The sequence below is a fragment of the Harmonia axyridis genome, chromosome X, assembly GCF_914767665.1.
Source record: "Harmonia axyridis chromosome X, icHarAxyr1.1, whole genome shotgun sequence".
Taxonomy (NCBI): Eukaryota; Metazoa; Arthropoda; class Insecta; order Coleoptera; family Coccinellidae; genus Harmonia; species Harmonia axyridis.
The window spans coordinates 20819956-20834894 of record NC_059508.1 but is presented as its reverse complement, the minus strand read 5'-3'; the positions used below and the strand labels follow the sequence as shown (position 1 = coordinate 20834894).

The 14939-nt window shown below is 32.5% G+C and overlaps 2 protein-coding genes and 3 long non-coding RNA genes across 9 annotated transcripts; 3 read left to right on the top strand and 2 right to left on the bottom strand.

Annotated features, from left to right (window-relative positions):
* Window positions 1-373: 373 nt before the first annotated feature.
* Window positions 374-5312, bottom strand: LOC123686028 (coatomer subunit alpha). The gene is made up of 10 exons (XM_045625944.1): window positions 5141-5312; window positions 4878-5025; window positions 4312-4803; window positions 3971-4210; window positions 3376-3880; window positions 3102-3312; window positions 2491-3041; window positions 2207-2430; window positions 1577-2149; window positions 374-1160 (listed from the first exon to the last, which is right to left on the bottom strand). The coding sequence occupies exons 1-10, from the start codon at window positions 5218-5220 to the stop codon at window positions 519-521; spliced, it is 3666 nt and encodes a 1221-aa protein (XP_045481900.1). The 5' UTR covers window positions 5221-5312; the 3' UTR covers window positions 374-518.
* A 132-nt stretch (window positions 5313-5444) lies between these two features.
* On the top strand, window positions 5445-6060 carry LOC123686033. The gene is made up of 2 exons (XR_006748395.1): window positions 5445-5670; window positions 6029-6060. It is a non-coding gene; the product is annotated as an uncharacterized LOC123686033 (long non-coding RNA).
* A 1737-nt stretch (window positions 6061-7797) lies between these two features.
* LOC123686032 lies at window positions 7798-9924 on the top strand. Of its 4 annotated transcripts, XR_006748392.1 has the most exons (6): window positions 8229-8670; window positions 8726-8863; window positions 8921-9083; window positions 9281-9409; window positions 9469-9620; window positions 9681-9924. It is a non-coding gene; the product is annotated as an uncharacterized LOC123686032 (long non-coding RNA). The 4 variants fall into 4 exon arrangements; XR_006748393.1 differs by having other exon boundaries at window positions 7798-8863; window positions 8921-9190; XR_006748394.1 differs by having other exon boundaries at window positions 7798-8863; window positions 8921-9190; window positions 9264-9409.
* A 332-nt stretch (window positions 9925-10256) lies between these two features.
* LOC123686034 lies at window positions 10257-11198 on the bottom strand. The gene is made up of 2 exons (XR_006748396.1): window positions 11065-11198; window positions 10257-11008 (listed from the first exon to the last, which is right to left on the bottom strand). It is a non-coding gene; the product is annotated as an uncharacterized LOC123686034 (long non-coding RNA).
* Window positions 11199-11210: 12 nt separating this feature from the next.
* Window positions 11211-12368, top strand: LOC123686031 (60S ribosomal protein L17). Of its 2 annotated transcripts, none has more exons than XM_045625968.1 (4): window positions 11211-11351; window positions 11499-11588; window positions 11685-11957; window positions 12026-12368. In XM_045625968.1, exons 2-4 carry the CDS (start codon window positions 11508-11510, stop codon window positions 12191-12193), a joined length of 522 nt encoding a protein of 173 aa, XP_045481924.1. In that variant the 5' UTR covers window positions 11211-11351; window positions 11499-11507; the 3' UTR covers window positions 12194-12368. The 2 variants fall into 2 exon arrangements, with proteins under 2 accessions (XP_045481924.1, XP_045481923.1); XM_045625967.1 differs by having other exon boundaries at window positions 11270-11409.
* Window positions 12369-14939: the final 2571 nt, after the last annotated feature.

Below are 14939 nucleotides of genomic sequence, written 5' to 3'. Positions count from 1 at the left end.
ACTGGAAATTTATAAAAGGATAGAATTTTTTATGGAACAAGTTTAATTTAACACCAGAGCTAGAAAATTTCGGACTTCTTCTTAGTAGTGATCTCTAGTCTGTTTTGCACCTGATGTTTCACCTACAACTAAGTTTGGCATCTTCAGAGGTTTTAGGTGGTAGTTTGTTATTTGAGGCTGTAAAGCTTTGCTCTACAGTTGTTTAATAATAAGGACAATTCTAAATTTTTTCATTAGAAACTAATATTTGAACAAGAAAGTTTTAATCATGTTCAACACCGATTAATTACGACCGAAACAGTCTCTAGTACATTTCATAGAATTATTCATTGAATCATATTAGATTGAACAAGGTCATTGGATTAAAATAACATTTCTATACAAGCTATACTATATTATTTTAAATTAAAGTTAATTCAGTACAGCTAACATGAAATTTATTCAACGAATGAACATATGGAATATATATCTCTGAAAATTATGTAATAAAAGAAACAAATACTTCAAATATCAATTTTCTATCGGAATTGATGCATACTAATTTTCAAACCTGGTGTATCTTTGCCAATTTCAGCAACTTGGCATACATTGCATACACAACCTTTATACTTCGGCAAATACGACGATCCACACAAGGGGCATTTCTCCTCTGATTTTCCCCTATATATTGGAGTATAGGAGAATCCACACAACGAGAAAGGATTGTGCTCATCATAATTCAACTGTAATTCATCAGTTGGATTGTTATCACAAGCTTGGAGTATTTTCCTAGCCTGCTGAGCTACATCAGGTCTGGGGCCCAATTCCAGAAGTCTTTTGGCAAAAGATGCTGCAGTTTTATAATTTTTAAGTTTAAAGAACATATTCAAAGCAGTACGAAGTGTAAGAATTTGATGAACAGGTTGCAAATTGCAGTGAGTGAAATAAGCAGCCATTTCACATTGACGTTTCTGTTCTTCTAATGTAGATTTTGGAAGGGTTTTACGAAGTGTTTCCATTTGTAAACCGCATATGTATTCACTACAGATCTTCAGTAATTGTTGTGCTTCAGAAACTTCCTGTTTTGTTTCTACCACAAGCAGTGTCACACATAACACAAGGTTCTGGAATTTTTCAAGAGCTTCTGTGAACTTTCCACTAGTTGTCAATTGGTAACAAGACTGAAAAAATATAAGATATGCTTATAAACTGTCAAGACAATGGGCTTTAAGTCAGTTTTTCAAATCTTATCAAATTATTCTATTCACATTGTGTTGTTTTCATATTGATTTAACCGTTTTCTTTCCTAAAAATCATTTTGATGTAATAAACTTATTAATTGAGGAAATTACTTTGATTTATTACATTCTTATTATAGCAATCTGTTTCAGGTTGGAATTCAATGTTGGTTCAAATCAATCAATCAATAAGTTTATTAAGACAATTGTCAATAAACATACAATTCGTTACAGAGGATTCAATCAATTTTTTTTATCAAGTTTTCAATCACCTACTTACTGGGATACTAAATGCAAATATCACATGTTTTTTTAAACTTTCATCAAATAGCCTATATATAAAAATATCATCGACTCACCTGTAATCTTTGAACCAACTCATTCAATTGTATGCCATTGGATGGTAAAGCTGTCTTTGGATTGTTCTCTTTGTAATTCCTCAAAGGATAAGAATATAAAGATGGTGCATTCGTCTGCCATGTAGTAATTGTTCTCGAAGCGCCATAAGAACTCATAAACAATGATAGGTATGGTGTAAAATTCACAACACCAACATATTTATTCAATAATAAACAAGCAGAGTCGAAAGAACCAGCCATAACATGATCTGCTACAAGTGCAGAGTTCTTCACCCAATTTGATGGCAAAGAGGGTCCAGCTGTTGGTAGATGAACATAATTATCTACCGAATCTGGTACGGCTGAACGTCCCAGATCTGGTATTTCTAAATCTGCATCTTCAACATCCCAGCCTGTTTCTCCATCAGGTGACGCGTCTTTTTTGTCCTCCATGTCAGCATCAGCATCATCATCATCATCGCCCCATGCCCCTACGTCTACCTCAACCTCTTCGACACTTTGTGTGTTATCAGCCATCAAGTTCTTCATAGCAGCAGTGGCCTTGTTGACTAAAATGGTGCTTTCGAAGAAACTCTGGAAACAAAAAATGTTGAAAATGAATGTAATTATCTCCAATGAAAGTTCTCTTACCCTGCTAACTGTTAGAAGTGGCCAATTCGATTCTGCTTGTTGAACTGGTGGTGGGGGATTGAGGAATTTTGCATTGGGACTAACATCCGGTAGCCTTTTGCCTTCACCAACAGCTTCTTTCAGAATTTCAGCTTCTTCTTTCATACCGTGTGTAGCAGCAGTTAGATAAGCCAGTGAATTCTGATTTGCGCTTTTGAGAACCTTAATGCGTTCTTCTAGATCACCTATGCAACAAGAAATCAAATTTAAATTATAGCTTTTCCATGGATCAGATCAAAACTTACCCAAAAGCAATGCACCATGGTACTGAGCAGATCTTGCTTTTCTTATGTCGGCAATTTTAGTCATCTTTTTCAATTTATCCAAATTTCCAGTTATGAGATACAGGAAAGATAACTTCTCAAAACTCTTGGTTCTCTGGTAGCACATTTCTACAACTTGATGGTTACCATGCCAAAGTGCTGCCTGAGCCAACTGTTCCCAGCATGTCTTATCGTTCAATGCTTTTGCAGCTTCTAATGCAATTTCAATGTTACCACATTCTAGAGCAAGTGTGAATCTTGTTTTGTCATCCTTTACAAAGTGCAGAGCTACCTCTGGATAGCCTTTCTGTTGAAGGTAGCTTATAATAGCTTGACCTACTAATTTTGCATTTCTAACCATGTACAAAACCTCATCATATTTATGATGAATCAAGGCAAGTTTGAACTTGTATTCTGTTGGATCTATTGATAACACTCTAGAACTGCATTCTCTATCCAAGCAAAAGACATGAACCCCTTTAACACGGGTTATGTAGATAGGAAGATCTAGTGTACGGATTATTCCATGATCTCTAAGAAATGATAAAATCAAGTCAACATGCAACCACTTCAAGTATAAGGTCATTACTTACCCATTAAGCAAAGTATACTTGATATGGTTACTTGTAGTATAAATAAATACTCCAGAATCATCCCAAGCACCAGATTTTACCCTTGTGTTCTCATGTAAAGAACAAAGAACATCTAATTTACGACTACAGATGGTAACATTATGCTTTGCTAATAAAGCTACATAACTCATGTCTGAAGACCAAACTACATAACGGCATTTGTTGATTTTAACTGAAAAAAACCCCAACAATCATTCACAATATGCAAAAATCTAAAAATACACTTTAAACTCACCCTGTGCAAGAGTTCTCTTTTGTTGAACATCAAACAAGGTAATATGTTCAAAATCACGCAACAACAACATTCCAGTACCAGCATAAAATACTTCGTCACATGGAGGTGTCTGCACTTTCTTGGTTACCTCATTTTTCAAATTCTTGATGACCAATTGATGGGATCTTTCCAATACCGCAAATCTATTTCTTGCCACCCACAAAGCAGTCAGTCCAGAAGTTCTTTTACTTTCAGCTTCAGGAATCTGGTCATCTCTTTCTTGTTCTTTGGGTATCATGTAGAGATCATAAGTGCTACTTTCCAAGTTGCTAGTGCGGGTTGATAGCAGAACAGCGTTTTCCGCTGGATTGAAGGACATTCGAAATACTGGTGTTTTACCTCCACCTCGTATTTGAATGACAGAGACATCCTTGAGAGTGGTGAAGTCCAGTTTTCGAAGGAAACGTTCTTTCACATAATAGAGCAAATTACCATGAACTGTGTATGCAGGTCGTTCACGTTCAAGCTGAATGAAGAGGGGTTTATGATTATAAAAAGTTATGTATAGATCAAAATAGAGCTAGTATCACATAATTTATAATTCAATTTGTTCTACCTTGAATATAATCATTCCTGAATCGTGTCCTGCAGCAAAGAGATTCAGGTTGGGATGCGAAGTTAGCACCCAAAATCTTTCATGTTCTCTCCTAGTTGTATGAAGACAGGTTCTTTTTGTCATATCCCAGATTCTTATGCTTTTGTCCTCACTATTTGATAATAATAGTTCTTGCCTTGGGTGGAAAAGTACGCAGGAAACATTATTATAATGACCTCTACAAGTATCTAATTCCCAAGCCTAATGTTTGAAAGAAAGAACCACAATAAATACCCTAATGAGGAAAATGTAATAGACAAATAAGATGAGATGAAAAAACAAATAGAAAATTTTTCTCTTGCCTTTGAGTCATTCATTCTCCATAACTTAATTTGCCGATCGTCGGCTCCTGAAACTATAAGAGGTAAAGTGGGATGAAAAGCAGCCCAGTTTACTCCTCTATCATGCCCTTCCAAAACATGCTTAACAACAGCATCAGCTTGTCCAAAAAGATCAGTACTTCCTGGATTCTTTAAATGCTCTTCTAGACCTCCTGGGCCAGGAGCTACATTTTTCTTTCTTAATCCAGAAATATCCCAAATTCTAACTGTGGAATCCAAAGAAGCAGATACAAGTAGATCTTCTGATGGATGGAATTGTGCACACATGACATAATGATTATGTCCTGTCAAAACACAAATGCATGTGCGGCTCTGCCAGTTCCATATACGAATAGTTTGATCATCAGAAGCAGAGACAATCCAAGGATATTCATGATGAAACATTGTTGTACGAATGTAGTCTAAGTGACCAAGCAATGTGAAAATGCAACGTTTCTGTTTGTAATTCCATACCTATAATTACAAATGTTAAAAGTCATTGTTTGAAAAGAAGATGAATGATTTTGTTGAGTGAAATTACAATTCACCTTTATTTTGTAATCATCACCACCTGATACGAAGAGAGGTTGTTGATTATGAAAACAAATACCTCTTACAGGTCCCTCATGTTCATCAAACTTTTCCAATAATGTACACATACGGTAATCCCAAAGTTGAATGGAACCATTGTGTAAGCTAAAATTGAGGCAATCATTACTATTTCATTAGATTACTGATCGTCATCAAATGAGAAAGATCTGATTTATAGGTGTTCCTGATAATCATTCATGAAAATTTTGAATTTTCGTACCTCGAGAGTATCCAAGGTCTCTTTGGGTGAAAAGATAAGCCCTTAACTCGAGCTGATTTTGTTTCAAATTTTGTTAACATATCTTCCTCTGCTTTCGTCTGAAAAATATATGACGTGTAAACAATCAGTTGAGGTTAGCTGACGTCGCTAGCTGTGACTGATACTGCGTTCGGTATATGCTACACCGTTTGCACCATAAGCGCGTTCGGCAATAGCATCCGAGAGCGGACGGATATTTTATCCACGTGACCACAGATATGTCGGATTTTACAGATTTATCTGTAATAAACGAACGGTACAGAGCTTCCTGAGCTTCAGCTGTTATGTCAGTTCTTTGATATACGCATGTGGCGCCCTTTGTGGCTAAATGAAATGAAATCATTAGTAAAACATAATCAATATTCATAATATACACTTTTACTATCTTGCCTGCTGAAGAGGCGTTAGAAATTTATGCTTTTTTTAACTATACTAAGAAGTTTTGAGTTGATGTTGTTTTCAATATTGAAAAATAGGGAAAAATTCTGAAGGTATGGACTTTAATATTATCAATTATTTACTGCAAGAAATTCACAAATTCATTGCTATGTAGTTGGTTGCCACAATTCATATTACAATAAGAAAAAGTAGCTCGAGAAAGAAGGAAAGATATGGTGATATGGATTATTAGTGTGAGAAGAGTTTGATAAGAATATTTTAGAAATGATAGCAAATATCTCTCATCTAAAACTTATTGTAGTGCTGATCATATTTTGTGAGAAATGGAAACCTGAAGTATTCCATAAAATATGAATTATTCAGGAATTTGGACCAAATTCCTGAATAAATTCGTTTTATTATTAGTTTAAATTATGTTACGTTTATCTAATTTCATTCTACTTATTTCAGAAGTATAAAAAAACGGATACCTAATTCCTCTACAAAAATGAAAAGATATAAAAAGAAAAATGGTCTGATCTAGTAGAAAGTATATTTCCAAGGAGGAATCACTTCTAAAATCTCCATTCGTTTTATGAAGACAAAAATGTTTCAATGGAAGTTTAAGAAGGAAAAAAGGAATTTTCATGTCAAATTGATCCAAGTGATTTGGAAGATGATATCTTTTTATTTTCATCAGTAATTTAATGGACTATGGTGCCAAGGGAATGTGTGATGGGATAACTTACTGCCATAGGATAAATAAATGATATGTAAAATCAATGCAGTATTTGATAATAATACTAATTTATTTGCACACAAGAAATTCATAAAAACATACGCCATCAAAAGTTTACATGGCTTGTCAATCAAAAAATCTTAAACTATAAATGAGTCGTATTAATAGTCATTGTAATGAAAACATAAATATGTTTGTAGTTACAAATTATCAAATAATATTTACAAAAATGATTCCTAAATAAATCAATCAACCTGTATATTGTATGATCCAATAGCAAATCCTTTACTCTCTTACTAATAACAACTGGACTCAAATTTTTCAATAGTCTGGAAGTTATAACATGTATAACCACAGACTAATCTGTGGTATAACTTCAGACATGTATGATTCGGAACTTTTCTTATTCTGGATGGTCTTATTACAGCATAATTAAGGCTTGGAAAAATATCTTTCTAATTGAAAAATTTAAACTTTCATGCTACACAATGTGTAAAGCATATTTTTAAAATAAATCATTTGAAGTTTTAAGAATTATTTTTTTGTGAATTCTTCATCAAATGGCTCACTATCAGTTTTGGATGTCTTATCACCAGATGAGAACACTATAGAGTCGCAATTTTTCAAATTCATAATTGCCATACTTAATCAGACTCTAGCATAATGTTTATTTATTCTTTCAAATTAGCTGGCTTTTCCTCTTCTCAAATATTGGCAATGGTGCTCAGTATTTTCAGCAGAAATAATTCGACCTGAAATTATAAACAATTATAAAAATAATCTCTTTAACTTACTAGAAACTTACCAATGAATAGACATTTGATTTCCAATAATTTCACTGACTCCCCATTCTTGAAAATAACACCATTCAGAAAAGCAACAAGCCTCGGGTCCGACTGACAAACTTCAAGTCCTTTTCCTGAATATGGTATTTTTTTCTCTGAAACTTTCGTATGATAATAAACTATTAGCTGGCACAAATATAGATATAGTACCTTGAATACACTGATCTGGCTTTATATTCCCAATTGATTCCATGCTGGGTATATTTATTGGCGAACAGGGCATTTATAAAATACTTCTGGGACACTGACGTCCCAGTCGATACCCTTGAAGGAGTAAATTTCTTCTGCTTCATCTATTACATAATTTCGATATAATAAGGTGGAAAATTCACTGAAGTCTGTCTCATTTATTTAGAAGTAATGAAACCAGTCCACTTCATATATTGTAAACATGGTCAGCTTTTTTAAAAGCTTGGCCTTTTTCTTCATATCCCTAGCTTGAATGTCCATCGCTCTTCTGAATAAACTGAACATGCACAACGCTTTATATAATTACACGAAAAACTCATCTGTCCCCAAAGTCTTACTAATGATATTGTCCAAAGTCACCACCAGATATCTCATTCCAAAACTATACACTGCCTATTCATTTGTTATCTGCATTCCTTACCCATAATTTTATTTAAAATCCAATTAAAGAAGTATAACAAGTTAGGTATTGAAATTTTTCAATACAAACTACGACGAAATGTTAATTTTTATAAATAAACAAACATCAAAGACAGATAAAATCCAATAATCCATAGACAAAGGTAAACTCTGTGGATAAAATCGTTTTGCTAGGTCGAAAACGTCCGACGAAAAAGATTGACATCTGATTGCTCAGATATCTTTGCCGAACGCTCCAGATGTGTATTCCCCTCAATCTGGATGTAATAAACGAACGGTTCAGACAAGTCCGAGCGGTCCGAGGTAATAACCGAACGCGCTTAAAGAAACTGATAGGATGTTATAAACAGAAAGCAAATTCAAATGCAGTTCCATCCAAAATGACACTGTTTGGAAACTTTTATCAACAGCGATGGAAAGCTGCACACCAAACAGTGTGAATTTAATTTGAAAAGGTTTAATTTGAAAAGGTTTCATTTGAAAAGGCTTTACATGAAGTCAGTGTACAATATGGGCTCCAAAGGGTCTGGGGAAGCACCTAGGTATTTCAATTATTTCGATGAAATATTTTCCAACAGATCCAATGTGGAGGATACGCTAAAACGGATCAAATATTTGGACCCGATCGATGATTCGGGTATCTTCGTGAATCGGCTGCGTCGTACATCCTCGAGTTCCCGAACTCTGTAAAATCTGCAACTAAAACATTACTTGACACCATAGAGTAAGTATACATACTTGTTCTATGCTTGACACTTGTCAATAATAGACACGGACAATACATTTGCCTCTATTTGGGTATATTCGAATTTTTCAAGTGAAAAAGTGTTAAAGGGCAATTTTTATTGCTTAATTCATACAAATATATTGGTTAATGAGAAAAAACAAATTTTACCCAAATTCCTAAATTATCTGAAAAAGTAAGCAGAATTTGGCAGATTGTTTCTAACGAAACTAATCATGGATATTTTTAAGTTATTACTTTCAAAATCAACAGAGAATAATGATGTGGCCTATTGCTAAAGAATAGGAGCAGGTATTCATACAAATATGGCGATAGAGAGCTTGAATAAATATCTGAAATCTAATAAAATAGAAGGAAAAGAAAATGAGGTAGTATACATAAGTCTATTCTTCCAATTATCAATTTACGAGTATTCATTGTTTTAGAGTTGAAAAGCTATCACTATCAGATTTGTTGGAAGGAATAGTTGATGAGAAGATGTGGATGAAAATTATGAGACATGAAAGATCTAACTCCAACAACTATCAACAAAAAATGTCTGTAGAATCTCATAAAAAAGCAGAAACAATGAAAGACTTAATTTAGGAGGTCTGTATATGATGATAAATATTATAATACACAATTTATATCATGTGATCCAGATTGTGGTTTAAGATATTGAAGTCATTGTTAAATATGCTTGCACAAATATAAAAGTGAGTGTTCCACTAATAGCATCAAAGTTATATTGTGCAAGCATTTGCATGCTGTTACTATGTTCGGACAAAGAATCAATTCTGTTTCAGATGACGACAACAATTTAGAAATTAATGAGCCATCAATAAGTTAACAATAATGAAGATGTGAGACATTTTATAGATGAAACCATTTCTAGTTCACAAAATTTCACATCTATAAGCAATGACACAGAAAATGTAAGTTAAAGCAAGCTCAATTCAAGTTTTTGAATAATTCATTATTTCAACTGTTTAAGGATTTGCTGAAATGTGTAAAACAATTGAAGACTCTCAATCTATAAGGAAAGAGGAAATTATTTGCAACTATCAATGGAAAATTTTCCAAACATAGGGTCAATGCCAAGAAGAACTAATAAGCAAATCTATTTCCCCAGAAAAAAAATGAATAGTATGCATCTTCTATGAAAATGACTTTTCTATAAATTCATATTCTTTTTTTTATTTTTAGCAGAGACTACCAGAACTTCATAGCAAATAATTTAGAACATTGAAATGAGATTGACAAAAAATCGAGGTAACAAATTCTAACTGAACCAGCATGTTACACATATAAGAGACGTACAATGTTCAAATGTGGATAGAAGAACCAGTCAATATCAAAATAAAATAGGATATACATCCTTTACATAAATTAATTATAATTAATATATTATATATAATAATATAATATAATTAAATATAATTTTGAACAACTGTAAGTTTTCTTACAATAAACTACTTCCTGTATTGTTTATACGATTTCATTTCCCATAATTATATCAAAGTGAGTAATGTAGATTGAGAATAACTCAATGAAAGTGTATTCTTAACTGTATTGAAAAGCCAAAATTCTCTATGCTGTAAAGAATTTGATGCAGACTTTATTATATGCATTATATCCTAATCTGAAAATAAAATTACCTCATTAGCATTTTTAGTAATGGAGCATCCGCCCAGTAATATTGTTAAACTATTCAGTATATTATTATAGAGTGCAAGAAAACCTAAAAATTAACAATTTGGATTTCTCATTAAAAAAAAGAAATATTAAATTAATATTTATTATGATACAAGTGACAAAATTGGTCCTCCATTTTTTTTATTAATCATATACTTATTTTTGTTCTCAGTGTTTACTTAACCATCATCACTGAATGATATTACCCTATTCTGTATTGAAAACCCAAGAGAAATCTTTTTTGAGATTCATGAGTGGTTTCTAAATAATCTATATACCTATATAATAATATAAGGGATGCTACAATCTGAAATAATCTTTTTCTTGCCCTGATCCTTCACATAACACATTGATTTAAATTTTGAAATTATTAACAAGGTGAAATGTCAAACTAATCCTAATATAAAACATGTTAGTAGTACTTTTAAAAATCCATTTCTAGATGTTTTAATGTAATTTCTTAAAGTTCAATCCATTATTACCAACAATAAATTTCTTAATTCACATCAAATAATTAAGAAGCTTTAATTTGAATACTTATTCATCCATTCATTGTAACAAAAGGGCACTTTCAATCTCATCATACAAAATTCTCTTTCATTTTATCAAATCACAACCTACAAATAAATATAATAATAAACAACTTCTATCATATTCGCATCAATGGTCACTTTAGTTCAATGTTGTGTAGACTTTAGAAGAGTTTCCTTGGAAATTTTTGCAGTCTTTCCCTTATTGACACTAGTTCAGTTCTGTATAATGTGTTTATATTCAAAAATTAGTCTGCAGAAGATTTTGTATATTTTTGTAGCTGTTGATATAATAATACCAAATTTCATCTACGAAGAAAGCTCAATTAAAGACGAATTTTGGAAAATTCTACATATATACCTACCTGTTTCATCCCACTCTGCAATTAAAATGGGAAACAACAGAAAATGTAAATTTTGTTGTTGTTTGGAACAAAATAACATCAACGTCAAAATCGTATTTGAAGGGAATTCTCGGCATTCTCGCGCATGACAGTTACTTTCATTTAGGATCTTTGGGAGTTTCTGTAACTCATGAGCTTCGGGTCCAAATATTTGGTCCGTTTTAGCGTATCCTGTTTTAGCGTATCCTTCTTTATTTGTCTATTTATTTGTCTATGTGTACATTAGTCTGTGCTCTGTTAAAAGCAAGGTTAGTTTCTTTTTTTGTGCTAGGCTTGTAGTGTTGTGTGGGAGAAATAAATTCAAGAGTATGTTTGTTAAACATTCGATACATAATTTTTTTTATATCTCACATTTTTTGAACGATTCATTATCAATATAAATTGTAATTTTCCAGACAACTGAAATGGGTCGCTACGCTAGAGAACCAGACAACGCTACGAAATCATGTAAAGCTCGAGGTTCCAACCTTAGGGTTCATTTTAAGGTATACCGAGCAACTTTTTGATCAAATTCGTGATTTTATTTTCGGGTGTATGAACCATTTTTTTGTTATTGGTTAATTCGACATTTCAACTTTTAGAACACATGTGAAACAGCTAATGCTATCAGGAAAATGCCATTGAAACGAGCAGTGGCCTACCTAAAAAATGTTATAGATCATAAGGAATGTGTACCATTCAGAAGGTTCAATGGTGGTGTTGGACGTTGTGCTCAAGCTAAACAGTTTGGTACAACACAGGGACGTTGGCCGAAGAAGTCAGCTGAATTTTTACTTCAGTTGCTCAGGAATGCCGAAAGTAATGCTGATTACAGTGGTCTTGATGTTGATAGACTTATTGTCAATCACATTCAAGTAAGTACTAATTCTTAAATTTCACCTGTTTGAAAAATATTCAGAAATTAAATAAATTTGAATTGTAGGTAAACAGAGCACCATATTTGAGGAGACGTACCTATCGTGCCCACGGTAGAATCAACCCTTATATGTCAAGTCCATGCCATATTGAACTCTGGTTAACAGAAGAGGAGGAAAAACCAGAAACTCCCAATAAGCCTGTCAAAAAAGGAACAGTACGAAAGGAAGCTTAGAAATTTAAATGATTTAAATTGATGTTGACAATGAATTTGATGGTGTAATAACTAAAGAATTAATTTACTTCATTATATTTATATATAATATATATGTAATCTAAATCCCAATAACACCATTTGGTGTTTGGGTCATTATATTTGTAAGAATAATAATATATTATATCAAAAAATATTTTTCTCATTTATTTTGATCATGGTAAAAAAAATATCACAGTGGAAAAAGTTCTAGGATTGAGCAAGTTGAATATCTGTCCCAAAAAAATCTGTATCAAGCTCTACAGGCTTTTTCCTTTTTCATATAGATATATGGAAAGATTGAGGTTATCATGGATGAAAATATTAGATTCATTTCTACATGGAATAAAACCCCAAATAACCTAATAAATATTATTATCAGTGACCTCAAAAAAATATATCGGAGATAAAGATATTCTATGCCAGACTATAATCGTTCAGTGAATTTAAGTTTTTGAGGATGTCAACATCATTTTCGAAACAGTGTTAAAACCAAATAAATATTCCCTTGAAAATCAACTTTCGATTTTCAAATAGAACACCTTGTATATTATTATATTTCTGAAATCTGCATAATTTTCTGAATCCAATGATGCCACATAAATAACATTTCAAAATTTTTTTATAATTTAATATTTGGTTTTCCATTTAAGTGCGCCATGATGGTTCCGATTTATTCTAATACCTAAATCCCGTCAAAAATACTGAATTTTGTTTTTTATGAGCAAATAAAGTTCGTCGTAACAGGCGCGGATCCAGGACCCACTTTTGGGGGGGGAACTTTTAGATACTTCCGCTATTTTGGGACGTCATTTTTTTTGCCGTTCATTAATATGAATTTTCAAAAAATGTATTGAAGGTGAAATGAATAGAATAGAAAATGTCAAAAAACTAATACACTTTGTTACTTTATACACTATGTCCGTAAAGTATGGAACAAATTCATTTTTAGCTAAATAGACCATTTTAAGAAATAATCGTGAAACATGTCGATTTTTTTTTAATTTACTGTATTTTGAAATAATAATCCTATATACAAGGTTAATTACTTTCGAGTTATGACGTCACCGTCATTTTTTTTAATGGAACAGCCCCATTTTGTCTCAATTTTCCGATTACTCTAGCTGAGCTGATTCCAAAAATGTATCACATTTTGATTCCAATTGGTACAGGGTGGACAAGAATACAATAGTTTTGTATTCCAAAAATGTATCACATGTTGATCGGAAAATTGAGACAAAATGGTGTTCCATTTATACTACTACAATTTTTGGTTTCTTGTAGTTCTGTCCTATCTGCTACTGATTTCTAGAAAAAAATTTCAAACTATTCTCTAGTACCTAATACTCAGAAAAATCCAACTTATAACGAAGATCCAGTTAGTAAGCTATGATGAATAATAAATTTTATTATAAGTTTTGATACTTATTTACCGCATGAATAGCGAAGATGAAGAAAGATTCGATAAACTGGTATAATCATCACAAAAAAATAGATTACAAAACTTATGAGAAACACTCTGTATCTCGAAAACAAAGCGTTAACGGGTCCATATTTATAGGCCTTTTTTTATTATCCAAGGAATCTCTCATATTCCTTTATACCTCCAATTTAAGCAATCTATTCCTATGATTAGATAAACAAAATAGGAAATATATTGGCATGTAGGCCTGCTTTTATTGAAGATCATATTTCAGATCCTTTTTTCCAAAGTACCAACAAAGAGGAAATGGGCGCGTTCAGCAGACACAACAGTTGTGGAACAGTTGTCAATATTCTATAAAGTTTCTGCTGAACGCGTTCGATCAGTTTCCGCTAGGGAGCGTATGCTACGGAGCGGTCGCCATTTTCGGTAGCGAATTTATTTTAAGCTCCTTTTTGGTAACGTGTTGAGTTAGTGACAAGTGACATTTGTTTTGGGACGAAATTTGAATTTCAAACATAGCAAAGATGGAAACTTTTAGATATTCTTTTAATAATATTACTTATAGTGTGACAGAAACTCCACAAATTCATCAGAGACTACAAAATGGTAAGTAAATGCGTGAAATGTTATAGGTTAATGTTTCTGTTGATTGAAATAAAAATTTTCTGTTCATAATGATATCCTAATCGGAACGCATTTTTTTTTATTTTCGTACTAAGAAAGAAATTACTTTTTCCAGATATTGTTTCCTGCCAGAAATACTTTGAGGGGAACGCTTCAAAATCGGACCATTCATTATCATCCTCAGAGTGTCCTGATTCACCCTGCATTTCAAAAGAATAAAATTCTAGAAAAAGACCTCGATCTGAAAGTAATGATATGTCAGAAGAGAAAGAGAAAAAAAAGACGCGAAATAAATCATTATATGATCATAGAAAAAAAATGGTTGAAATTGAAGAGAGGCGATTGGACCTCCTTTCCCAAATATCAAAGGATTTGAAGGAACAGACTAGGTTGATGGCTGAAAAGAATAGGTTAACGGCAGAAAGGAATGATATATTAAGGAAATTGTTACCTAACAACTCAAAAGAAAAGAACTAATATAAAAATCAACTCGCAAATTAATTTTATATGGACCACTTGAATTTGCGGAATACGGGAAAGATCCTACAATTGCATAAATAAGATTTCATTTATTGTTGAATTTGAATGAATAAATAAATATTGATTGTTTTACACTAGTTATGAGTGTATTAGCTAAAAGCCTCTGTGCTAGTTTTGTAGTATGAAATAAATGATTTG

Excerpts from the sequence above, each read along its gene's own strand:
- LOC123686028 (XM_045625944.1), bottom strand. The coding sequence starts at position 5,220 with ATGTTAACAAAATTTGAAACAAAATCAGCTCGAGTTAAGGGCTTATCT. Across the intron at positions 4,211-4,311 it reads GGAGAATGAATGACTCAAAG|GCTTGGGAATTAGATACTTG; the intron begins GCAAGAGAAAAA and ends TTCAAACATTAG. Across the intron at positions 3,881-3,970 it reads CAGGAATGATTATATTCAAG|CTTGAACGTGAACGACCTGC; the intron begins GTAGAACAAATT and ends CTCTTCATTCAG.
- LOC123686031 (XM_045625968.1), top strand. The coding sequence starts at position 11,508 with ATGGGTCGCTACGCTAGAGAACCAGACAACGCTACGAAATCATGTAAA. Across the intron at positions 11,589-11,684 it reads ACCTTAGGGTTCATTTTAAG|AACACATGTGAAACAGCTAA; the intron begins GTATACCGAGCA and ends TTCAACTTTTAG. Across the intron at positions 11,958-12,025 it reads TTATTGTCAATCACATTCAA|GTAAACAGAGCACCATATTT; the intron begins GTAAGTACTAAT and ends TTTGAATTGTAG.